Source organism: Dermacentor variabilis, chromosome 11 (assembly GCF_050947875.1).
Source record: "Dermacentor variabilis isolate Ectoservices chromosome 11, ASM5094787v1, whole genome shotgun sequence".
NCBI classification, from domain to species: domain Eukaryota; kingdom Metazoa; phylum Arthropoda; class Arachnida; order Ixodida; family Ixodidae; genus Dermacentor; species Dermacentor variabilis.
The window spans coordinates 2,113,736-2,140,164 of NC_134578.1; the positions used below are offsets into that span (position 1 = coordinate 2,113,736).

Genomic DNA, 26,429 nt, shown 5'->3' on the forward strand with positions numbered 1-26,429 from the left:
TGCAAATGAAGCCACTGCAAGAAGTCTCTTTAGCCTCCACAACGTTGACTGCTATGTATGGAATGGAGTATATGCAGTTACGAAAGGTAACATCATTTCAATGTTCTAAAAGTTGAAGATAAAACATTCACAGAGCTAAAAAGAAGAGAAGTGTGAGCATGTTCCTGCTCCACTAGGAAGCCAATCCTGGCTATGAAGGGTAGATACTTGGGCATGTTGGCAGTTCATGTTTAAAAAAAGAACTGCACGAGAGACAAGCACAAACAGGTTGGAAGTCAGCACTGAGTGTGTCCCTGTTTCTCATGTTGTTCTTATTTCGAGCTAATCCACTGGCATTGGTGGCGGTGTAGGCCCATCGACACAACTGAAGTAGAAGTGTTCAAATCAAAATTTATTGAATAAGAGTGGAGGAAACTGCTTTTAAAAATGAAAGGTTTCTACAGGAGCTACATTTCATTTTTCATTTTCTTCATCATTGGCTCAGCTACTGGCACACTACGCTGTTGCTGTTATCAGCTGCCAAACACAATGAATGATAAGAAAATTTAAACATTATACTACCAAGTTTAAATTGTCCGCTATTGCCCTGGCAGTCAAGAATGATAACCATACACCAGGATAACACTTCACTGTCAGCAAAATAATGATTTGTGACTGGCAGATAACTTCAGAAAATACAAGCTCCACAAAGGGCAAAAAGGTCCTGAACAAGGGTAAAAAGGCAGAATGGCCGGAAATGGGAGCTCATCATTGATCATAGGTTGCAGTGCAATGGGCTGAAGGCAGGGGTATCAACAGTGCAGTTGCATCTGAACACAGGGACATTGGTGAAATATATGAATGCTGATAGTTTTGTCAGTAGACCAGCATGGTTCATGTCTTCAACATTCACGAGGCACGACTTGGCGATTCGAGCTTGCACAATCATGTGCCAGAAGCTGCCAGGCAACTGAGCAGCAGCTGCAGAACTTCAAGGAATAATTTAAGAACGAATTGACAATCTTAATGTTTGCCCTAGTTACATCATCAAGAAGGACAAAGTCCCTTTACAGGACCCCACTTCACTACCATCAATGTCTCTGATGTGGACATAATGAAGCTGCCACTATATTTAAAAATGATACTGAAAAGGCAATTGGCTACTGGCGCTCAAGACAGCTAAGCCTACTTCACCACTCATACCCTGAAAAACACAGCAAATAATGCCCATTCTGTGCCAATTATGCCAATGGAACCCCACAATACCTCCTATCCCTCACCAATCACAATGGGAGGCTGTGCTGCTCAGCTCCAGCCTGAAAGACCAGCGTCCAAAAGGGCAGCCAGAAGAACCTTTGAATAAGGGCCCCTCCCCTGGTAGAAAGTTGGTTCACTAAAGCTTATTCTCTCTCTCTGTCAGTTTTAGAAAATGCCTTCTATTGAGGTACAGTATAAGGGCGCATCACCAGCTGCAACTCCGAAATCAAATAAGGCAACAAATTGAACATACATGGTTATTATCAGTGGAAAGACAAAAATGCTGTAGCCACTTGATACTGCTGCTGCCACACAGCTCTATGTCTGCTTTGCAGCGCCAGTGGGATTTACAAATGACAGATGCTGAGCACAGCTACAGATTCTCTTGGCGCATGAAGCCCACTTCATTTGACAAAGTGGCCAAATCGGTCCACAAAGCCTGGGCCACAGTACCTATGTATACCATAACTACAGGCTTCAGGAAAGCTGGCCTAATTGCATGTCCACCTGCCCAGCCGCAATCCAGACGCCAATGACTGGGACAGTGGCAGTTGAAATGTTTGACATTGCATCACAGGAGAAGAACACTGAATGAAGTGCAATAAAGTTAAGAGTGCTGCTTCTTGGGCAAGTTGAAATTGAATCCTGTAGTGAGGTACGTTTTTAACTCAGGGACAGAGTAAGGCACATAGCTAAACGTTGTCTGCTCTTGTTTGTTGATCTGTGCCTTACTCTGTCCCTGTCCTAAAAGCACACCTCGCCACAGATTGCAATAATGTTGCCTTCCTGTACCCAAGAGGAGCGTTTGTTGAACATTTTTAAGGTTTTCTTGTCCACCGTCCTGTGTTCTGGGGTGGGTTGATCAGTTGCTGGCTGGGTTCTCCCTGAGTAGACACTTCCTAAAAAAGTTAAGCACATCCAAGACACAAGCTGTGAAGCTTTGGTGATACCTATCTGATGCTGTATAAGGACTGGTTTGGTTTGATGAGAGCTAGCCCCAGTCACACGAGCACGCCAAAGGTCCTTTGAAGTTAAGGAGCATTGAGCTTTCAAAGGCACATTAGTTCAAGGGATATGTCTCGGTACTACACGGTCTCCAGATGGTCTCCGTTGAAGCTTTTAACAGGAACTGCAACGTATCCTTAGCGCTGCTATCACCTTGATAGTAATAAAAAAATATGGCCCAAATGCGTCTTATAATAAATTTGTCATATTCTTTTTCAGCAATATTTATTTTTCCTAATACATAGAAACATCAAAACAAAATCCACGCGTAGTAAAGGCATTACTTTACCAAATCCAGATGTATTTATTGCAATGATGGCCACCATGTGTACCGCTTCGTACACCGCATGTTGGCGTCGATTATTCAGTGTTGCCCTTGCTTCAGCCACTTTGTTTCATTCCCTGCGGCTAGGCAGCGGTAGGTACGCGTAAACGCGGTAAAATAAAGAACCACAAAACAAAAGTGACAAAGGAAGAAGATGTGAAGAAAAAGCCAAGGAGACTGGGATGCCTAGCAACCGCTAACCGAAGAACCAAATCGCACATGGCACTATTAACTCTATGCATGGCACACGTGTTGCGTCGATGTTGCTGCCGACGACAGGCCGGGCCGGCGCTGCTGTACCGGCGCGTTCATAATGATTGCGGGTGTCCCGAAAGTGTTTAGTACTTTAGCAATAGTATTCAGTACTTATAAGCTTGTTCTGAAGAGGTAAAAATTGAACTTTCATATTTTAGATATTTTTTTTCTGCTGTTGGACGCCCTCTAGGCTCGAGAGTATTCCCTTGAGCTTTCCAAAGACAAATGCGCACTCCTTTGACTCAAAGCTCCCTTCCAGTAGGGCTCCTTTGCTGTGCCTGTGTGACAGTGTGCATTCTCCCTTGAAGTAAAGGATCTTTGGTTCGAAGGACTTTGAAAGTGCCCATATGACTGTGCATAAGCTATGTAAAGAAAATCGGCCAAATTAAGGAATCCGTTAAACATACTTCACCATTCTATTAAGGGATCGAGGTTCTTTAGAGATGCCCGTGAGCTGACATTGTATGTTGAAGCTTTACGCAGGAAGTTATTTTTGGGTATGCAGGCAAATGTGGGCATGCTTGGTGAGCATTCAAGGGCTATATAAGCCACTTTGCAGGTACTTCCCGATAACCGTCGTACTTAAATTCACAAATATATCCGACGAAGTAACAAACAACCCAACAGCTAGGCAGGCACACCAGACCCAGGAAAGCAGGCAAGGGAAGCATCACTTAAAAAGAAATGCATCTGGCTATTAATTTCAAACAATAGCCTGATCTTCTACCCATTTGGTTACAGCTGTAAGTGCAATAAGCGCACATTACACGTAGTGGCAGGCTCACCTGTAGAGCAATAACTCTATGTGTATGGAAGGGTGGCATCACCTAGCAATACAATTATTAGCTTACTGATGATGATGATTATTGGCATCCCCTTCGAAATGGAGCGGTGAGAAATAGCCACCTAACCTGCTTTGATTTAATTAGATACGCTGTACATGTTTTTCTTTCTAGCATTTTTGCGTACATCTCCTGAAGCTTTCTTCTCTTCCTCAAAACTGCTCTATCTACCTTGTGTGGCTACCTATGCCTGTAACACATTCGGTTCTATCAATCTCTTCCCTGCTTTTTTTCCACCAATACTTTAAATTTCTTGCTTATCTCTAGCTAAATTCAAGTGCTTCTGGACTATGTACATTACCTATGGGTCCCACTGGGTGAAACCCTCCACATTCCATCAGGATGTGCAAAGTTGTCTCCGGATTTTTCCTGCAGCGCACACATGCCTCATTCTGCTCAGAATACTTGTTTCGGTATGTACAGGGTCCTGAATATTTGGCTGTGTGTGGTCAATAAAAAAAATAGATTTTGCACTCACCACTGCATTGTTCTTGCTCAAATTTTGCAGAATGATCGCATTTTGGCATCGACTTCATTTAGTATAACACTTGGCAGGATTAGTCGCCTGTTTTTCAAGACAAAAATTAGAGACTCTTGTCGTCTATGGGAAAAATTGTCTGAAAAGCAGCCCTGGCAGTGTCGCCACCTGTCGTCATCTGCAGAAAGCAGCGTTTCAGGGAGGGCTGCCGCGTGTTGCCCGCTCCTGGAGCAGGCCACTGTTTATGCTTTATGCTTGCATCGTCCTGGCAGCAGTTCACATGCCCATAAGGAGACAAATTTGCACTTTTTTTCTTGGAAACCAGGCAATTAACTGCGCCCAATATTATACTAAACAAGGTCGACTCCAAAATACAATCCTTCTGCAAAATTTGAACAAGAACAGTGCATCGATGAGAGCAAAATCTTTTTTTGAACACACGCAGCCATTTATTCAGGACCCTGTATTTGTACTTGGGCAATCAGCTTGAGCCTCAAATAGCAAGGCACTGCCCTTTGTGTTATCGCACTGATTTTTCCTTCCAATTTTTGTAAATCTCCATGGTCTTTTTTCTTTTTTGTTTCTATTCTCTGCATCCCATTCGCTGTCTCTGTTTCTCTCACTTTCTTTCTGAGGAGTTCTGGTTCTCTGTTTACACTATCAATCACCATGTACTTGGTTGCTTTCTTAACCTCTTCCTCTATTCTGTGTCCACGCTTTTCAGGTACAGGTACTTATGCACATTAGCCGCCAATTCATTTTGATCCATGCTCCCGAGTCTTCAAAACTAATTTTGCTCTGCGCTTCCGACTCCAAAATGGGCCCAATCCATGTCCCCCTGCACTGCCTCACTTTCAACCCTGACAAGAACAATTGCCTGGGTGGCGTCACCTTGTGGCAGCCGGAAAATAGAAGCACAAAAAGTGCTAGTATACGTGATGGCATCTTGACCCATTCCAAAAACACACGAAAGGGCAGTGCAAGCTGGCAGTGGAGCTGGGTGGGTCACCTGAGTCACCTGGCACTGGACGAAAAATGATTGCATCAACAAGGTCTAAAACCAACTCAAATTCCTTTGTTTAGTGAAGCTTTCAGGTTGATGGTCGGTGAAGGTGATGTGCTTTGTTTCTGCAAGGTCCGCCATTGTTTCCGAAGATACGAAATGCATTCATCGCCAAAATCCACTGCTCAGTCATTACCAAGATGTGCAGTTATGCCTTAGCACCATATGCTGATTCTTGCAATGCTTGGGATTCACGTTTTTTTTTTCCCGCTACCATTTGCAGCTCGTAAAAATTTGTTTACGGAACTGCAACGCACTGAAATAGGAAAGTATGGTATTTCACAATCACACGAATTGAGTTAAAGTGGGTGCATCTTATCACAGACGAGAGGTATATACCATTTTCTTTATTACACATATCTACACCACCCACAATGCATTATTGTTGGAGAGATTCATACAACATTACACTGGCATATTATTAAATTGCAGTACAAAACTAGAGAAAAGCAGGACGTGCAACTTAATACTGGAAAATCACTGTTCCCTTTCAAATTTAGCATATGTGAAAGCCTCATGTTTAATTTATTGTCTGCTCATGAAACCAAATGGGTTATGAATTAATTCCGAGCTGCATAGCACAGTAAGACATGTGCAGAACTTCTGCCTTTATTGTTCTAGTTTATTGCCACAGAAAGTTGTCCACAAGCTTTATATGTCTTACTAATACATAATTTGGAACAGAAGCATGCAGATTTTTAGTGTGCCAAATTTCATATAGCAATGTTGAAGAAATTTCGATCATGCAAAGTTAGTACTCAGCATACTTGCCACTTTATTTTGATTTCATTTGTATTGAGACACACATTACTGTCGCGAAAGAAGTATGCAGCGTTTTTTTAAAATCCTGGGTATTCCTCAATGCGGCGCTGTCGGGCAGAGAGCGGTGTCTGAGACGTGTAAACACGACAATGAGCGGCACGGGTGACTGATGTTCACGCTTCTGCGTGGGAATGACCGCGACAGCGCTTGGCCACTTGCTATCACCCAGCCGATGCAGTCATACCTGCCGTTCAAAGAACTCTTCTGCACACAGCCGACCTTGAAGGCATCCCGAAACGTGTCGAGATGAGCCTGTGCACGTGCCGCGGTCGGTTCACGCCTACCCATCAGTCATAATTAGTTTCGTTTCCTGAGCAACTCCTCCTCTAGCCCAGCCGCCAATAGCGCTGGTACGAAATACGAAGGTGATCTCACCTGTTTGGCGTCTGCGGCGGTCTATATGGGCGTCTTGCACTGGAGTTTGAGGTATTAGCCCCGAGAATGAACTACAGGGGTGCTGCGAGTGCCGCTCGCGTGACGTCAGGGCAAGGACTCGCGCCTGTCGTCTGCTACAGTTCGGGCGTTGTCCGGGCGCTTTCTGCGGTATTTTCGTTTGCCCTCGTTCTCTCTGCTTGTATACTTATGATGGTCGTCTCAAATATATTTTTACGACGTCTCACTTTGCGAACATTTATTCAAAGAGCTAATTCCTTAGACAACAATGCAGCTCTCAAAGGCAATGCTACAGTGCCAGCCGAAAGAGCGCAGACCAGCCCATTGCAGGTTTTTTATTCGCGGATGGACAATCGCAAAAACATAGCATATAAGAATCCAGTTATGATACCATACCTGCCGCGGTACAACAAGTATGTCACAAATGCTGGCTATATATGACTTCTACAATAGTTACGTTGATTTTTATCCGCTAAAACAGGTTTGCTCACGACGAGTAGTTCATGATATAATATGGAATTTTTGCATTTCTTCACAGAAACGCTCCGCAGTAACACGGGGACTTAACTAATACTGCAGTTTAGATTCTACAAGCACTACTTGCTTCTTTAACTGCTTGTCAACATTAGGCGGTTCTTCGCGTGTTTATTTTAAGCGGAGGAAATTTGAAGTAAAGTTAATGAAGGCTTATAGCTATTTACAGACTGCAAATAGGAATGTACCAATATATATTCCTGGTGCTTGTTGCTTGAGGAATATACATGAGGAATCTTTTTGGTGAACTGACACAGGCTGTTCGGTGCAAATTTTTTAGTGAAATATGCCTGTTGGACCGCATGGCTGCAGCTAGAAAGAAGTCGAAGCGTCAATCATTAGTAGTATGGGACATATTGAAGATATCAAAATTGCCCGATGGAGGGTCAGAAATCAAGTGAAAGTATATGCAAGGCTTGTAGTGCTTTATCTATGAATGTTTGCGATTGGATTGGAGAAAACTATTTAGCCTGCAGTTGGGCAAGGTTCTCTTTTATGTACCGACGAAGCGAATAGTTATCCGTTTGTATAATTAAACACTGGATCGAGACATCGTGAGACAGAAGGTGCTTGAATTTTCCTTTTCTAGGCAATCTAAACTGCGCTGTAGTAGCTCGAGAATACTATAGCCATTCAAGTTGGCGGTGTAAAAAAAATGCTTTATGGTTTGAATTCGAAGTTGTAGTGAACTGATGGGTTTCGCGAACATAGCGTGCCTTGCCATACCGACAGTCGGTTGCTACTGCTACATGATCAGGGATGTGCCATATTGTCGATAAAGGCTACCGAGGGCCATTATCAAACATTTCATCACTTGCAATTGATTGGCTCTCGATCTTAACAACGAAACTTTTCTCTCAGGTGATTGCTACTATGGTGCTTGTGAATAAACTATGTAAATAGTCCACATGACGCGCCGTCGTGTTAGCAGCCATGAGCAATTCGTTTTTTGGAGGCCTGTTTCAGAGGGGGATGAATGTAGCAGCAAACTTTCTCATAAGAAATGCGCGCCTAACTATCTTTTACGCATTAATGAACGGCCATATTTGAATAGAACAACACACCAAAGTAATAGGAATCATGATGACAGTTTTGCTGGGCAGTGTCTTTCTAGCACGGATAACATGCTGAAGCCAATTACGAAGATTTTTCTTGTATGTAAAATGCAATGTCTCTCATAGCTAAATACTAAGGGAATGTTAAGTGTTTAGCGAGGCATCATACACAACTTCGCGTGCTGAATTTGCAGACATTCCTTTTACGCAAAGTTTATGGGCAGGCACGGCTCATATATCCATTGCAATGCCAGTAGACTCCTTCAACGCTACGTATAACTTGCGATATCCAGGCCACAAATTTTATTGAATCATGTGCTTTAGGAGAAGGAACTGTGGTTCAGTCATGGCAGCAGAAAGAAGCCGACATATTGTTCAATAAGCACGGCTCGACCCACTCATACCCCAAGCATACACGAAGGGAACGAGCGCATGCGGCAGCCGAGCGAGGCGAGCGAGCGGCATCCTGGTCGTGACGTCACTCGCGAGAGGGCGCCACTCCTAATTCTCGCTGCTAATAGTAGCGGCGCCTGGTGGTGGCAAGAAACACTATCTGGGTAGTACAAGCTTGGGTAGTATTGATCCCTGGCTGTGGCGATCAAACGTTTCTAGCCCAAGTTTTGCGTCGATTCACACTTTTTTTCTGCTCTGTTGTGAGTGCGGAAAGACTGGTCACTTCTTACAAACCACGCCGACCACGATGGGAGCTGGCCGCAGCCTATAGTTTAACGAAAACGGACTCTCCGTGCGCCATAGGATGTAATGCTGAAAGCAGAAGGAATCGGTGACGCCGATACGGAGAGACCTAGCTCAGCCTCGAAAAAGCGTCACCGTCGTTACTGCTGCGTCGTGGGCTGCCATGAACAAGGCCTGAATCCCAACATCAAATTCTACCATTTTCCTTCAAGGCCTCACGAAGCCGAGCGTCGGGCACGCTGGATAACTGCAGTTCATGGCACTGGGTAAGCGAAACTTCGCGCCATGCTGACTGCTTCGCCTATCTTGAAGCTTCCTTGATTATCTGCGTTGCTAAAATTCGGTCTTTTTCATCTACAGTCCCGATGGCAAACCGTGGGAACCAGCGCCGAACACCAGAACCGCGCAGCGCATGAGCGCACGAGCTCGCGCTGCAGCGCGATTGGCACGTACGTTACTGCGATCTCGTATGCATTGCATCAGTTATTTATCAGTTGCTAAAGGAACAGATGACCGCTACTACAGCGCAGGCATAACTACTTGTCCAGCGGCATGCAGTCAACAAAGATTGCAGGAGGCCCGCCATTCCACGGCATGTCGAAAGACCGCTGCCGTCGCGGTGCGTACGATCGTGCGCTCGAGCAGTCCGTACATCGCGGCATGCTGAAAGACCGCTGCCATCGCGGCGCGTACCGTTATGCGCTCGAGCAGTTCCGTACGCATGTCTGCTCATCGCTGCTGTGAATGCATTTATAGCAAGCATTTCCTCGCGTTTGTGCACCTGAATCTAGCAGCGTGCAAACCTTAACTGAAGTTCAACTTCGTACGCGACTCTCTTCACTTGCGATTGACACCGCGCTGAAACTTCGCCGCCTATTTCTTGAACGGCGGACACATATTCGGCGTTGCATAATTTATTGCCTTTACGCAGCGTGCGACCCCTGAAACAATCTTCGGCGCCCGATATTCGCTGGAAGCCGTGGTACAACACAACCGAAAGTGGCGGGTCCGTATTGTAAACGTGCTTTCCGAAGCAGACGACCGAGCTTGGTACTGCTCAGTTCAGGACAGAAGGTGCTTTTAAGAACCGTTTTCGCAGCGCCCCCTGGGTAAAGCAGGAGTCCCATCAGCCGTACCTTTGCAACCTGCGCTCGCTACCCACTCCACACGTTTTGCTTTTCATTATAGCAGACGACACCAATGAGCCGCGATTGATGCGAACACGGTGCTGTTACAGCTGATAGCACCAAAGTTTCTTGCCACCCCAAAAATGTGTGATGCCGACGTTCCTGAGTTTGTTGAAGACACTGAATTGTCCACGCTGGAAACGAAGGTGCTCCGCTGCAATTTGAATAATGCAGCAGAAGCAGAACAGTGGACGCGCAACTACAGCGCCGAAACCAACACATCGTGGATTGTGGACTTCGTTGCCACAAAATGCACAAGGTAAGCTATTTTTGTCAAAATAGTGGATATTCAAAATGCATAGTGTAACAATGGCCGCGTCCGCCATCTTCTCTGGGGCATAGTTGCGAAGCGCCTGCATGCAGAGCGGATCGGCGATCGTCGCTGTGTGGCAACAGTCGCCTTTATCGTCAAGCGTTTAATTAGTAATTAACTGCACTGTGCCCCCAACTATCCAATCAAGCCATGTCCGCTGGTTTTTGCACCCTTGGATATCCGTACTGACGGCATTCTCAAGAAGCGTACTGCTTTGAAACCGAAACCTTCGCCGAGCGAGCATCTCGCGGCGATCTACCCTATAAACAATTGCTTATACCATCTCGAATTTCCTACCGAAGCCTCCAAAACAACCTTGCATTGCATTGTGATCCTACAGATTCGTTGCGTTCGCAAGAAAAAACTTCTCATGTGAAAAAAATCTTTGCTGCAAATCGAAGCTCCGCGGTAATGGTACGTCCACACTAGCGACAAAAACGCGCGCGACACACCGCGCGCGGCGAGCGGTGCTGTCGCGCGCGGCAAGATTCACGACAAGCGGCAGCAACGCGCGGCAAACGCGCGAATGGGTGCGAGACCCATTTTTCGCGGCAGACGCAAAACGACCACCAATCAGAAGCGAGCCGCTTTACGAGCCGCGCTGTTGTGGCGCCACCTGTCGCATAAGCAAAGAATCATAATCTATGGGCTCTGAGACTGAACAGTGACACGCGCGCCGTAAATTCTCAGAGGCCATTTCCAGTCAAGGGGGCTGTTTTGTTAAGCCTTACCACACCGCCACTGAGGCGTCGACGAAGAATTCGCCTCGAAATGGAGGAGTTTTTGGAAACCGCTCGCGGATATGCGTGCCTCCATGATAAATCGAGCGTCGGATAAGGAGGTGCGCGCCAACCGATGGCACATTATGGACAGCACTTTGGCATGACAGGTGAGTAATTGGTGAAGGCGGGGAAGCAGAGTGTGCGCCTGGCCCTCAGTGTAACTGTACCGCACCCAAAACTTTCTCGTCCGCTTTCTGGCACGTCGGCGTCACACAAGTAAAGAACAAACAAGTATTATAGTGTTCACAGTCACCAGTAGCTCCTCGTCCGTATCCGACAGGCCTGAGCGTGGCCGGCAGTGGCGCAAAAAAATACAGACGCTTCCGATGGAAGACGAAATGGGCAGAACGGAAAGCGCGTTGTCACGAGAAGTATCGAATGGAACGAGACAACGCGGGACTCCACGGGCCGCTGCCGCGTGCCGCAAAACGCGACTGTGGACTTGCCCGCACGCGTCTGCAGCGCGGGCGCTTGCCCGCGCGCGTTTTTGTCGCTAGTGTGGGCGTACCATAACAGTGTTCGTCGGAGCAGATAAATCTTCATAAACTGTGATTGCTCCATTTGCGTTGGAACTGAAATCGTGCGAGTCAGATTGCACATGCACGTCCCGTGAAAACGAAGGACAAACATGATCTGCGAGTTGGCAGTCGCAATTAACTTGTACCATGGCCTGTTTTCTGCTGTTCTCCGCTGCAAGTATCAGATTTTCGCAAGATAGGGCGCTGTGCATGTTCTCTCCGACTCGTGTTCAGCATTGCCTTTGCGCTGCAGGAGTCCTCAAATATTGTGGACTTAGCTATTTACAGGCACTCCGGTTTCAAGCACGTCACGAGCAAGAAATAAATTAAGCAGCCCGGCAAATGCGCGGTTGGGCGCACTAATAGCGCGGCGTCACGCTGCCAGAGCCAAAAACGAAAGAAACGCAGAGTAACTAAATGTCTAATGCAAATACAAAAATCTAACGCACGTGCGATTACACAGCGCGCTCCGTAGTGCAGCTTGAGGACAATACGTGCGGGCCTTCGCTATACCGTTGATGAACTTCTGCGAAAATGTGTAGGGCGATGTGCAACTCCATTTTACCCGCCCTTCCATTTTTGCTCGAATGGAAGGGCGGGAAGGGCAGTTTTTTCTTGCTTTGATGGACTTTTCTGAGCGTACCAAATGCGACCATTACCACTATTCTATAGCTACCATGCTTTTGATGTGTGGCAGAGCTGTTATGTATAGAAGCCATTCGAATATGATTTACAAAAGTGAAACAAATTCTTTATCTGTATTCATATTACTTTGTTACAGAATGGTCTTCCGCAAGGTGTGGCAGTGTCAACACCACAAACGAAACAAAACTACTGCACGGCGCAACACTGACTGCCCAGCAAAACTCGATATAAAAATGAAGAAAGTGAACCCTGACACCCAAAGAAATGATAAGTATTTGTGCAGAAGCACTCCCCTCCCAGCTGTGATCAAAATGGCCGCAACACATAATCACAGCACAGAATGTGCCGACTTACTGAAGTTACTGCGTGCCAGCCCAGAAACAAGGGCCGCATTCGATGCATATTTCGAGGCTGGTTTCATGCCTGCAGCTGCCATTCGGCACCACGAGGAGGCACTGGCAATGCAACACAACAGCCACATTCTGCTTGCCAACGGTATGGTGAACCCACAACAAAGGAGTGTTTATCAAAAAAAGAAGTGAGGCATGCAGACAGGACACAAGAGTAGAGAAGTGGACAACACGAACACGTCTACTCTTGTGTCCTGTCTGCATGCCTCACTTCTTTTTTTGCATAATGAATCATTACCAACTAGCTCAGCTTTCTGTCATTCTAAGTGTTTATCACTGGCACCAACAATGGAGGCAAGCAAAGTATGGTTCCATAGGAAACCCTCTTCCAAAACTCCAAGTTGGCAGACTATGCAGCACAAGGTAAGATGTCATACCAGCTGTCGAACTGAACGTGAATTGAGAACAGTACCAAACCAACAATTTTGAAGAGCATCTAAATCAAGAACAAAACCTGAACAAAAAAGTAACGGCTACGGCTACTGGTTTGGAACTAAATGGATGAACCATTTTCAGTAACATGCGTAAAGAAACGCATTATGCAAAACAAAACAGCTTTCCTTGCACAATCCATGCAAACCACACAATATCGGCAATTTTTTTAGTGCCTTTAATATTGGTCAATTTTCACTGCTTTTGAAATTTGAGCATATTTTTAAAATTTTATCACGAAATAAATACATAATGCAGTTGCACATTTTTTGCATTAATTTGCAAGAAACTATTTGAAGATTTGTCCTAAAATCTTTCTGCTTCATCGCGTTAGCTACAATGGTCCCAAAAAGCCACCTATCTTGGGGTCACTGATGCGCTTGCTCAAAAAGCAAAGTTTGGCAATTTAAAAAAAATGCTCTAGGCGATATAGATCCAACTTTCCTTGGGCCAGTAGTTCTAACATCATAAGATTACCAAAAAATGTTTGGTGGTGTACAATCTTTTAGTTTTGGAGTGACAAGTCTTCAAACTTGTAGTATGTGTATTGAATGAATGCTCTTTTCCACCTTTAGTGAATCAGAATGTTTTTCAAGGAAATTTATGCTATGTTTAGCAAAACAAAGGTTGAGTCTTTTCTAGGGAGATATTTGCCCCCCACCTTATACAAAATTTTCATTGAAAAAAAAAATAGTTGGGACCCCCCCCAAGTCCTTTCCTGATCATACCCTAGTCCGTGATTTTGTGTGCTGAATGTATATGCACTTTACTTTAACTTTTAATAACTTTTTTGTTGCGGTATCTCTAAGAGATTCTGTAATTTTCTACGAGATTTCAGAGTTCATCATTTAAGTGTACTTTTCTCATGAGGCATAAAAAAGATAACTATTTAAATTGACTGGTATATGTAGAAAACAGGCAAAGATTAACAAAGTGACAATGACTTCACTGTTCAGGGAGGGCAATTTCAATTTTAAAAAAGTCATGTGCTAGCAATACACTACAACAGCCGGCACACTATAAAAATTTGGTGCAAGATGTAACAAATGTGTCAAACTAAATACGTTTCACATAAAAAGTGGCATTGTTCTATACAAAAAATGCGTCAACCAACACAACTGTTATGACATGCAAGTTCAAACTGTCTTTTTAAATATCAGTGTACTGTTCTTTAAATGGTTTACAGTGGTCATCAACACTTGGATTTGTGCTGTCTTGTTTCTTAGGCTGCTTCTAATTTTGTTGCTGCTAACACCTAGGAAGCTTCTTGGCAGTTTACTCGGTGATCCCCTCTTAAAGCCACAGTGATGCGGACAAGGCATTGACACAAATGAATGTTCCTCCTCAAAGCCAGGCTTGCTTAGTCGTAGCTGGGAAGTAAGGTTGCATCACTTGGCAAGTAGAATTGAAGCAGCATTGCGTCTGTTTACAAAGTGGTACATGAGTGCACTCGCACAATGTCAGCAAAGAATGCATACTTTTCTGAGTATGTGAGACATAAGACGACAATTTATTGTGCGTGTATGTGGGTGTGTGTGAATTTCTTAGTGAGTGCCTTAGGCTTTACCTATGTAATTGTGCTGCATGCTTTCTTATTTCATTATAAACAATGAGATGCATAAGAAGTGAAGCATGTCTTTATTTTTGCATAAATAGTACACACTGTTTTCTTACCTATTAACAGCGTGTCTCGCTCAGCACTAAAATGGGTGGTGCTACCTTTATGTTTACTTTATCATTTAATTAGGCCCAACACAATGATTTTACATTAGTGACCAACTACTGTGTAGCGAGATATGCGACCTCAGTGCATAAAGTTCATGGTGCACCGAGAATGTACCATGGAGAAAAAAAAAAAACACTGCAAAAAACGGCGTAATGTTGGCTCATTTTGTCTATGTTGGATTTCATGCAATTTTGCATTCCTCTTGAGAACAATACAAACAGCCATGCCTGTATTTTTTCTTTCTTGGAGTTAAAAAAACTAGAAAGCTGCCCTTGGATCTCCATGTGCACAGTTGTGGGGCCACTATTTTCTTGCACGCCAAAAGCATTTGGGTCCCCAATTATGAACCTATGATTTGCAGTGGTGAACATTAGGATCTGTCGGAGGCCAGTAATTACCAATTTTAATCCCACTATTAACACACTCGATGAAAACACTAAAGGGCACATTCCTATCACAAAATTAGTCCATCCAGAGCACAAGGCAACACTTCGTAAAAATTGAGATTAGCACTAGTATTCAGCCATTCAAAATGCATTGGTGTTACGCTATTTTAGCACCTTATGCACCACTTCACCATTGCCCACATTTTGTTGCTGCAAAGTGTAAAGAATGAATGAAATTACTTTTATCCTCTTTTTACATTTATATATATCTGTTGAAAACAGTTGAATTTCTTATGCATTCACTTGTGCGTTTAGTCAAGTTTTCCAATATGACGTAGAAGCTGCCCTGAATAATGTACAGTAACAATAACAGCTGTTAAAGAAATTTGAGTAAACAGTGCAATAATAGCAATTGAAAAGCTCTTTGCGTAACAATGTATTAAATTTATGTAACATGTCATAGAAGCTTTTAAATTCACTGATTCTCTTGCTTGACATCGTGAAATTCACTTGATGACCGTATGCTCGCATTATGCAGGGACGTGCATCTACACAGTTGGCACACCAGACTCCTGAGCAGTGCTTGTGGTCACTCCTATCATGCAGCGAGCTCAGTCTCTGGATGCCGCTCAGGAGATAATATTTGTTGATTCAACGTCCTCGTGTGATGTGACAAGAAGCACAGCGACAATCATGCTTACCGCCACAAAAGTAGGTGCCGTGCCTATTGCTGTGTTGCTGCACAGCTCTCAAACCACGGAGGGCTACAGCCTTGCCTTCCAACTGCTCAAGGATAGCTGCCCATCATGCTTCAGCAACAGACAGGTACAGGTTCCTGTTAATGAAAAATTCAATCTTGTAGCTATTCACATTAAGTTACACTAGCTACTAGGAAACATAAATACCCAAAAAAGTGGATGGGGAAACGGTGCCGCTGTAGCTCAATTGGCAGAGCATCACACGTGAAATGCGTGGGGGATCGTTCCCCACCTAAGGCAAGTTGTTTTTTCATCCACTTTCATTTACGTTAATTTATCGCTTCTTTATTTCATTTGTTAAGCACAACTAATTTCCCCTATGTCATCCTTGGTGTCAGTGTTCGTTGGCTTCTTAAATATCAGTAGCTATACATATAATTTATTGAGGCATCCTGAATAAGATTTGTTATAGGTCAGTGTTGGCCATGGCAAAAATCATGATCTCAGTGCTCCTTCTGAGCAACAGTGGTGTTTAAAACAGAAGACTGTTTCTTGCATTGTAAAAGGACTATTCAGTGGGCAAGTAATGTTTTAGGCTAGCAGGGCAACCACAAGAGACAATTAGATGACAGGCTCATACATGCCCGTTTTCGCTGCATAGATTAAAACTATTGACAAGTGTTGTCTACAGGCGAAATATTTGGAAAAAAAATTCTTGCTCAGTTTCGGTATTGTGCAGAAAGCTTCTGGTTAAATGTATTTCATCAACACTAAATGACAGGCAGCAATCGTCGTTTGTTCGTTTAGAGCTGGAACACTGGACAAGGAGGAATTTTGGCAAGCGACTCGCTGTCTTTTGAAAGCACGGTCAGAGGAGACAGACTGACGCAAGATCTCTGGCTGCAGTGTTGTCACGCACGTGGCATAAAGCAAATGGCTCACCCATGGTTCACATATCACAAGCGCTGTCTGTGCATATAAGTGCCTTGGGATGAAACCCACTTCCAGTTTTCTGCCTCGTGTTCTTCCCCTGTTTCTGAAAAAGCTTCTGTGAAATATTTTTATTTTTGCTCATAACGCTTATTCTCAACATGTCCTGCACACTTGGACAGAAAATAATAGGCTCTGTAGAACACCGTGTTCCTAGTATCCATAATACATAAATATGGCAGCTCTAGTAAAAAAATACACAGAAGAACACTACCAGGAAAGTAAGCAAGGCTGAATAGGTAGCTTAGTGGCTATGGCATTGCGCTGCTGAATGCAAGGCTGCGAGTTCGGTCCCTACCATGGCAGCCACAAACAAGCCCATATACTTAGATTTAGGCGCGCGTTAAAGAATCCCACATGGTCAAAATTAATCCAGCGTCCCTTGCGAAGGGTCTCATAATCAGATAGTGGTTTTGCCACGCATACCACCAGAATTTATTTCACTGAAGAAAGCAATGGGTTGACTTTGAATAATTACGACAGATACAAATGTTAGTTCAATAACGAAAATACAGTTGTTAATGCTCAAGTATTCACTGTGGCGATGTGTGGCCAAGTCATGGACCTTGCAGAATTTTGAAATAAACTTTTTTTTAGCTCTGGTGCTGCCGCAGAGTTGAGAACTTTAGGGACTGCCAGACAATCTAACAAATAAACTGCAAATGAACATAGTTACCTTGGCCAGACTCTAGAAGAAAGCGATGTTGTGATAGCCGAATTTTTGGTTCTGCTGAAGCCTCATTGAGGAGCTACTTTCCTAAAAACAATACTGGTTAAGATCACCATTGCATGAATTACTGTTGTGTAGTATTATGTACAGGCACCTAGATCTGATGTCGCACAAGCACCAATGGCACTGTGAACGAGCGACTTGTGGTGGTGCGATTTAAGTAAATGAGGATAAGTGCATGCATGAAAGTGTACACTAACTGCCACAGTCTCTAACGAGCCTTGACTTGAAGCTGCCCCACTGAACTAGGTTCTTCATGTGAGCTGGTTAGTACGGTGACATGTTAAGGCAGGTAAAGAACAAATAAAACACTGACAGTGGAAAAAATGAGGACATTGAAGCTGCCCCTCGATTTCAAAGTGGAGCGCGGTGCTTTCCATAAGGGAAACAATGCACTGCAGTCCAATAACGCTCTTCAGTGATTACTGCAACTGGAAGTTGCTTGAGAAATGCATCTCCACTCCATTGTATTAAACTAGATTCCGAGGGCGCCTGGTTACAAAATTATGGTGTCCCCCACTTTTCATTTTGCATTCTTCATTTTTATAATGGTTTAAATTTGTCAAGTTCTATAAATGATAGGAAAAATAAAACTCTCTGGGAATTAGAGCAAGCTTTTTGGTTTTAGGTTCCAATTGTGTGGCATAAGAAACGATGGGCAAGGCATGAAGCAAGTGTTAACAACATTGTTCTTTCACCTTAGTGTTGTCAGAAGTTGCTACTGCATATACAGTTTCAAAAGATTGGTGAAGTTTCTTTTCCAATAATTTGATTTATTCACAATTTGAATCGGCAGTTAGCATCAGAAATAGCCACTACAATAATGTTTCGACCATAGTTTTACTGACACATGTCCACTAAGTTCGGTGCCAGCTGCATTACAGCATTTGGTATGAACAAATGGATTCATAGCAGTGAAGGTAATAGCCTAGCAGGTGGAGCTCAAATTTATTGCTACTCTAACTGCAATTGGTTATTGTCATTTGGGTGGCTAATTCATTCAATGTATGGTAGTGAGTGTTCTTGTAATGGTGTTGTATTTAACAAACATTAGAGCCCAGACAGCAAACTTGAGGTGTTATAAATGCATAAAAGCAAATTTTCAAAATGTTATAAATTCTGTACAAGCACAGGCACAACACACAGATTTGACATCATTCTTATACCATTCATTCAGTATTTTAGTTTAATGAAATACAGTTATGCAGGAAAATTAGCAATGAATAGGCAGCAGAAAGCCTACTTAGATATCCACATCCAGATGTTAGAATACATTTGCAATCTATGCAATCCTTATTGCAGGCTCCCTTAGTACTGATGTCGGACAATTCCCGTCCCGAAAAGGATGCTTTGAAAAAGGCATGGCCCGCAGCAGAACAGCTCCTATGCCAGTTTCATGTGCTGCAAGCAGAATGGCGCTGGCTGACTGCAGCGGGTAACAAAGTCCCCAAGGAAGACTGACGTCAACTGATGGCTGCCTTCCAAAAGGTACAGAAATGAACACTTAAAAATTGCATGATGAAGTGACTGTCGTACATACCAAGAGGTGTTGAAATGAGGTAAAGTGCAATGGAAATGAACATTTTTTTTATGACATCCTAGTAAAAAAAATTTATGTGGCATACATCATGACACTTATCAAGGCAGCAGAAATTACTTCTACTTGTGACATACAGTCCACTACCAATAAAAATAAAGCAGTGGCTGCCCTTGAGGTATTCAGGCATACAGGCCTCAAGACTTAAAAGCTATCCTGTGTTGACAGTGAGACTGCATGTGTTTTCTTTAGAAAAAAAAAACCTTACATCTTTGGGGCATGTGTATATGTGCAATGGTAGCTGCCACAGGCTTTCTTGCATTTCAGTAAGCTTGATTGTATGTTACACATGAAAAAGTGCATAATGCAACTATTATTGCCGAGCTTAAAAGGAGGGAAAAATAAACTAAAATAAGCCTGCAGCAACAGCACTCACATTGGAAACTTGGTAGAACATGTCCGTCTGCTCATACTAATGCCTATAATCAGCAGTGCCATTGCAAATATCCCAGCTCCAATGGGAGAGTAAGAAATCAAATACAAGAGGGAAAAGGGGACCTACTATTTGTGAATTCTTCTTTTCTGATTTACTAAGTTGTTAGATTTCTTGACTTTCTTACCTGACAAGGCATGTTTTACTAAAATGCTATCTTACCAAGCATAAAGTGATTGTTTTATTTAATATTTGGTCAATCAGATTTCTCTCTCCCTCACTACTGAAAAAGATTTGTATTAGTACTTCTACTCCCAACTGAACAAGCCTTTGGGAAACTTGGTTTTGTCTACCATTTTTATTTTAATCTTAATTCCCTTTATTTCCTATTTTGCAGGAAGGTAAGCCCACTGTATGATCAGCCCCTGCTACCATGTTTGAATCTGTTTTTGTTTTCTTCAGCCCTGCTTACAAATAACAGCAGGACCCATACCTGTCGTTTTTCTATATCAGCTAAATACCATCCCCTTTTCTATTTATCCTCCCTCACCCTTTTTTTAAGCAATAACTTCCACTTGCTAGGTGCACCTTCTTATTCTCTTCCTCATCCCCACTCAGGGTGGGGTATAACCGTGAATGTCCTGAGCGAGATCCTACTTGCCTTGTAATTTGCAGATACTGTATGCAAAGGACAAGAGCCAGCTGGAAGCAGCAAAAGAGCACCTCCGCACTGTTGGCCATGAAGGCTATGTCCACCGAGTTGAGGCATTTCTTTGCAGCGAAAAAGAATGGGTACAGATGTACCGAACAAATCTTGCAACAAGGGGGCACAACACAAATAACTATTCAGAAGCCTCAATAAGAATTCTCAAAGATGTTGTCCTTTGCCGCACAAAGGCATACAATGCAGTTGCCTTGGTCGAGATAATAGTCTCGACTTGGGAGAAGTATTTCGAGACAATGCTTCTGCGGCATGCGCACCACCGAGAGGCATCACATCGCCTCACGTTTGAACAGCTGCTGCAAGACCTTCCAGAGCTGCCCGCAGAAAGTGTTACCAAATCTGGCGAAACATACTATGTGCCCAGTTCCTCCGGCAACGCAACATATCAGGTACAAGCTGATGTGGGCATTTGCACCTGTTGGGTAGGCAGCCAAGGTGGCTTCTGTAAGCACCAGGCTGCAGTGCAGAGGGCCTTCGGAGGGTGCTTCCCTAATAGCCTTAAGCTCACACCAGCAGACTGTAAGCAGCTTGGGCAGCTTGCATTAGGTGAGCGATGCCCCCCGCTGGATTTCTTTTCACCGATGAGGCCAGCACAACAAGGCGATGCCCCCAGTGAGCCAACAGAAGATGAAGCCCTCAACATGGCGGAAAGTGCCTCAGGCGCGCCATCGCAACAACAGCCATGGCAAAGAATTGCTCCCGACTCCTGTCCACAGCCAGGGCCAAGCATCACTCCCGACTTCTGTCCTCAGCCAGGACCAAGCACTGCTCCCGACTTCTGTCCTCAGCCAGGACCAAGCACTACTCCCAACTTCTGTGCACAACCAGAGGTATTCTGACTCTTTCCATATGAAGTCATTTCGAGGTGTGAATGACAGTGTGCAGTGCTTTATATCCAAAACTGAGTTGTGCCCCATGCTTAGAAGAGTAATAATAGTAGTTGAAAATGTACAACTGCAGCTGACATAATTGTGGCTGATTGTGTACAATGGCAGCTGCGAACACAAAAGTCTTCTTTACATATTGCTCCACACATATTTGAAACCGCATGGGTACTTCAAGGCCGCAAAGTGTGTTTGTCATCCAAGCTTATTTGAGGGTGACTATTTCTCACAACCTTTGCTACTTGCCAACCTTGCCAGCCATATGCAGACAGCATATGGCTGGCAGTAATGTTCGGTATTAAAAGCACACAACTTAAACAGACAACCGAAGCATGTGCAAGAACATTGCATAATGTGACAACGCCAAATCAATAAGAATACAGGTTCGTCTGCGCAAAGACAGAACAAAGTTTGCCCATAATGCAAATAGCCTATAGGCATGTGATGTAACTAAAGATTACAGACTTCACGATGAAACTGCTTACAATAGTTAACAATATGTGTAGCTGCATGTCTGACTCTGCTTGATGTTTGAGCTTTTGTGCTGTCTGCCTGTGTGAACAGAATGGTCCAATATGATGTAGAATAATTTTGCAGGACACTGAAGAAACCTACACTGCATTGGAAAGGGCACTCAGGAGAATGCACAAGCTTGCAGAAGGGAACCCCGGCTATGGAGTGTTGCTGAGGGGCTTTACTGCTGGAATAGGAAAAGTTTCCAGCAGCAGTGGAGCATACAGCATGCTCCTGAGGCTAAATGCTGCTGCTCGAGCGCATAGACACCATGGGAAAAAAATCCGGGTCCAGCCAACAGCTTCGGCAAGGCGCTGAAGCGGAGTCACCAGAAAGTCCGGCCGAATTCCTTCTGGTCGGCCAGCCAAAGCTGGCAATACAAGTAAACCAAAACGCGGGCACAAATTAAGCGACTCAGTTCAAGCGAATGTGCCGGCAGCTAAGAGCCACTAAAACTGGTGACAGCTAATATGTCAATTCTTTTTTTTTAGCTGCAGAAAATTTTAAAAAATTGTCTGTGGCAGATTTTAATACTTGAACTAAGTTAATTGATGAGGCAGAGAACAATCCCCCAAATAAGCAAATGTGAAATTTACTACCAAATTTTGCTAATTAGTTCTTTACTAATTATTTACAGCACATGTTGCAATTTACGACTTGCAGCTAGCCAGTATTGAAAAATTCATCGACTTCGGAACAAATTCTAAGGATGGTATCGGTTTATGGGTTTTGCTGTCAAACTAGTAACTAAAATCACCATGTATTTTGTCATAGACTTTGAATATCAATACCTCGAAAATCGCATCATGAGAATTTGTTCCCAAGTGGACACACCTAGCGAACTCACCAGCTATAACTTGTAAATTTCAATGTGTGTCATGAACTATTGGAGTAAACAATCAGCAATCTTTTAAAAAATATTTATGCATTTCACTTTTTCGTAGCAGTTATGGCCAAATCACCGAGTAATGTAGTTTAAGGGTTAGAATTGTGCTATATGCCACAGGCAATCTTTTTTTAAAAAATGAGCCGCAGCTAAAAAACATGCCTGGTATTTAAGGACGGATGCAAGGCTGAAAGGTCAACTTTTGAACAATTTAACCAATTTTAGTAAAACTTTGCATAAATTTCATCAATTTGGCACAAACAGAAAGTTATGATCATTGTATTGAGCTTGAGTGTATTGGCTTACAAAAGCACCATTTAAAAAATAATGCACATATTCATTATTCTTTGATACCTTCTAGGTACCCTGTATTGCAGGATAAGGACAGCCACTTCTTTTTTTAGGAAGTGTAAAAACTGTAAATATCCCATCACTTGAAAACCAAGTTTATTTTTTGTGTTGTCGCCATATGTACAATACCTGATATTTTCATTCTGTTAGCAGAAATTTAATTTACGTGAGAAGTACCTCGTCCTGTTTCTGAAAATTTCACTCTAGAAACGACCTTGAGAGTAGAGCAGCTTTTTGCAAAGGAGAATAAATTTAAATATAGTGGAACATGCAACTTTTAAGAGGGTAGTGATTAGTCAAAGGCCCTTGCTCCATAAGTTCGGCCCCGTTCAACATGACACTGCTCGGTGACACTCACTTCAAGTTGTCTTTTTTTTCCAACTTTAGAGTTGTCAAGCACCCTTGTCTTCGCTTGTGAATTGCTCCCCTTAGTTGCTAGCGGGACGTGCTTCCTTGTATAACTCTAATATCCAGCTCCAGCTCATTGAGCACTCTCTTGATGCCGCGTGCTGACAGTGAAAACAAGTTTTGGCTTGTTTAAGATGATAGCAAAACTGTATTACTTGAATGATTACATGCTAGAATTTCACTTATATAGTTTGTTATTCGGGTTGCTCGCTGGATGAGACCTATGCTGTCTGTGCTTCAGAGCTCTTCTGTTTCTCCGCTCCACTCATCGACAGGTCTGACCCTTGCATCATTGAATGTGCTGCGATCAACTGAGCATGCGAGATCCGCGAGTTGTCTTTCAAGGATGTTTGTTGGAGGCACATGACATAAACATAGGGAACGGTGTCGGTAGACAGCTGCCTTGTCATATTGTACACGGACTGCCTGTGCTTACACTGGCACACCCTCGTTGAGCTCTAGCACAGATCATGCTCCAATGCTGCTGCAGTGTCTACTGTTCTCAGGAATGCAAGCTCCATCTTTGGGCACCTCATTCACATTAATGCATTCAGTGATTGATTTGCATTCTGCATCTACATCCTCAAACATTGTGCATGGAGATCTAGCTTACTTTGCTGTTTGCATAGATGCACTAGCCTTGTTGCAATGCCTCTACTCAACTTGGACCTCTGTAATAAGAAGAAATGCCTGACCAACAATGGAATCGAACCTGTGCCTTTGAGCACAGCAGCCAAATGCTCTAACCACTAGGCTATGATCGGACGGAGACTCCTAATGTGCCGAAGCCCACTAGTCCTTTGAGATGTGTGTCGAGTGTGTCATGCGGTAGTTTCTCGGGAGCTCGTGCTTTGAGGCACTGTCTTTGGGATTGGCTCAAATTCGCTTGTACTTTCCTCGTACCAGCTATCGTTATATAGAAACTGTGTGACATTGTACCACCTTCAAGATCAACCTTGGTTGACCATGCTGTAACATTTATTTGCTGCAGTACTAATGCCGTCAATGTTTTAACATAGACTGCATTTCACATGTCTCTTCATTTCCTTGACAGAGGCCCTTGCTTGAGGCGATCAAAACAACTCCCAGCTTTGTTGAGCAGTCTTCTTTTTATTGTTTTGCTTGATGCACTAGGTTCAGCAGAGTCGCAAAAAGAAGAGGGTGCATCTGCCTATACTGAGCTTTTAAAGGTAGCTGTTTTTTGTGAAGTGGAGCACTTTTTTTAATGTCAATGGCTTATCACTATTCTGAGCAACATGCACCTTGGTCTCACCGAGAGCCTACCTGCACCAAAAGTTGTGCGCTGAAGAACATCAGAAGAGACTGCAGATTTCGTTGAGGCAGACTCATTGATTCCTTTGAGAATCCTTGCTGCCTGCTCATGATGAATAATGTGTTTCATGAAATCGAAGGACTACATTCGTTTGCAGAATTTGAACACGGCACAACATCAAGCAGTATGTTGCGAGACTTGTAACAATGGCTTTCAACCTTCTGATGTGCCCACACAGGCGATACATATAAGCCAAAGGGTACACTGGCAGTAAAGCCTGCTGTTCAAGCAGGCTTCACAGCTGATCTTGCTCATTTAGCTGGCTGTCAGCAAATCTTTTCTGTAGAAGCTTAATTGTGTCTTTAACATCCTTTCATATTTCTTGGAACTCGAAAACTGCCAATGCAACTGACTGAGTAACAAGTGACCTGAAGTAATTAAATTTGTCAGTGTTATTGTGAATGGCATGATCGAAGTTAATTCAGAGTATCTTTATGCAGCAAATAAAGATTCTTGCCTCTGCAACCGAGGGTTTTTCGTTTTCTTTTTGAAGTATCCACCGAAGCTGCAATAAGCATGATGCGGATAACGCAGAAAGGAGGTAACAGAAAGCGTCATAATAAAAGTTTTGTGTAAGGCTCATTCAAATAGTTCGTAATGTTACATGCATGTGTCCCATTATCCGCGTTTTGTCCGCTTTGCACACTCGAAAAGCGCGAACAGAAAAGTGCAAAACTTGCCCAGCATTCTACTTGCACTTTCCCACGGTTAAGAGAGAGCGACTATCTAAATAAGCAGTTGCATACATTGACTCTCTCTAGTTATTATTGTTATTATAAACGCTGCATCTTCATTTCCTGGACCTCACGCGCTCGCAGCGACCACGACCGTGGCAGCGACCAACAATACCAACTCGTGCTGAAGCGTACCTGGCGTCAACACAGCAAATGCTACGAACGCGACATAAGTAACATACCAACAAGCCCACTCATCACGCTTTCTAGTAGCACAGTCAAGCGCACCGATTGAGACAGCACAGCTAATGATGTAAAAGTTTACTCACATTTCCGCTTCCTGCAGGCTGGGGCGCTCCACCGACGCACGTAGCTCGATCTATAGCGTACTAGAATAGTGTCCATTTATTCTAGTGCACTATAGCTCGATCAGCAGTGCTCATCAGGGTTGCCAGGTCCAAAATGTCAAACGTAGCCAAAAAATCTCGGAAAGTAGCCAGAAAAGTAGCCAACTTTGGCCACATACAGAAATGTAGCCAAAACAGTAGCCACGCTATAGAAAAACGTTGCATTTTCATTTATTATGCAACTCTGAAGACATTATCACAGCCAACACTTAAAGTTGCTTTTAGTAAATGCAGGAAAATACAAAAATATTATGAAACGTATATAAATGACTACAGCTAAGAGCACTTTGATCAGCCTGTAATATGACTAGAATATTTTCACAAATCAGAATCATAGTGTAAATGTTTGAGTTAATCTTGGCGCACATTTCTCGAAGAAGGTCAAAGCTCGAGGTACCCTCGAGCGATCGCTTTCGTGATTATTCACGTGCGATTTTGCGTCTTGGCATTTGACGCGTCGCAGGCCGTTTGTTACGCTCTGCAAAGTGAGATGCCAGTCGCGCAAAATCTCGCAAAAGTGATCGTAATCCAGAATACAGCTGTATATTTTCAAGCTGGGAACATATAAATGGACCGATTACGCCGAGAGCGCGCCGGCCAGACCGGCCGCTGGCATGCTGGTAGCATGTTTACGTTTATCCCGCGACCAGCTGTCCAAGTGTTCGATTTTGCAAACTTCAGGCAGCTTCGGGTTGTCTTAGGATCCCACCTCACGTTGCCTTCCCATCAGGACCGGCACTAGCTGGCTGCCGTCTGGC

General features: G+C 43.7%; 2 protein-coding genes across 8 annotated transcripts in view; one reads left to right on the forward strand and one right to left on the reverse strand.

Moving 5' to 3' along the window:
• LOC142564698 (alpha-(1,3)-fucosyltransferase C-like) overlaps positions 1–26,429 on the forward strand; it is an 89,279-nt gene that overhangs the window by 53,887 nt on the left and 8,963 nt on the right. Inside the window, exons 1-4 of one of the 4 annotated variants that reach the window (XM_075675827.1) lie at positions 15,799–15,928; positions 18,824–19,009; positions 20,167–21,045; positions 21,697–25,745. The exons of 2 other annotated variants lie outside the window; for them this stretch is intronic. In XM_075675827.1, coding sequence (XP_075531942.1) covers positions 18,992–19,009; positions 20,167–21,045; positions 21,697–21,930 — 1,131 coding nt within the window. In that variant the 5' untranslated portion in view covers positions 15,799–15,928; positions 18,824–18,991 and the 3' untranslated portion in view covers positions 21,931–25,745. Of the gene's footprint in view, positions 1–15,798; positions 15,929–18,823; positions 19,010–20,166; positions 21,046–21,696; positions 25,746–26,429 lie in introns of those variants that run through there. One more of the 4 variants, XM_075675828.1, reaches the window with a different exon arrangement.
• LOC142564697 (mRNA decay activator protein ZFP36L1-like) overlaps positions 1–26,429 on the reverse strand; it is a 462,788-nt gene that overhangs the window by 834 nt on the left and 435,525 nt on the right. For all 4 annotated transcript variants that reach the window (XM_075675826.1, XM_075675824.1, XM_075675825.1 and 1 more), the window contains one exon: positions 15,805–15,938. The gene's annotated coding sequence lies outside the window, so the exon portion shown is untranslated. The remainder of the gene's footprint in view (positions 1–15,804; positions 15,939–26,429) is intronic.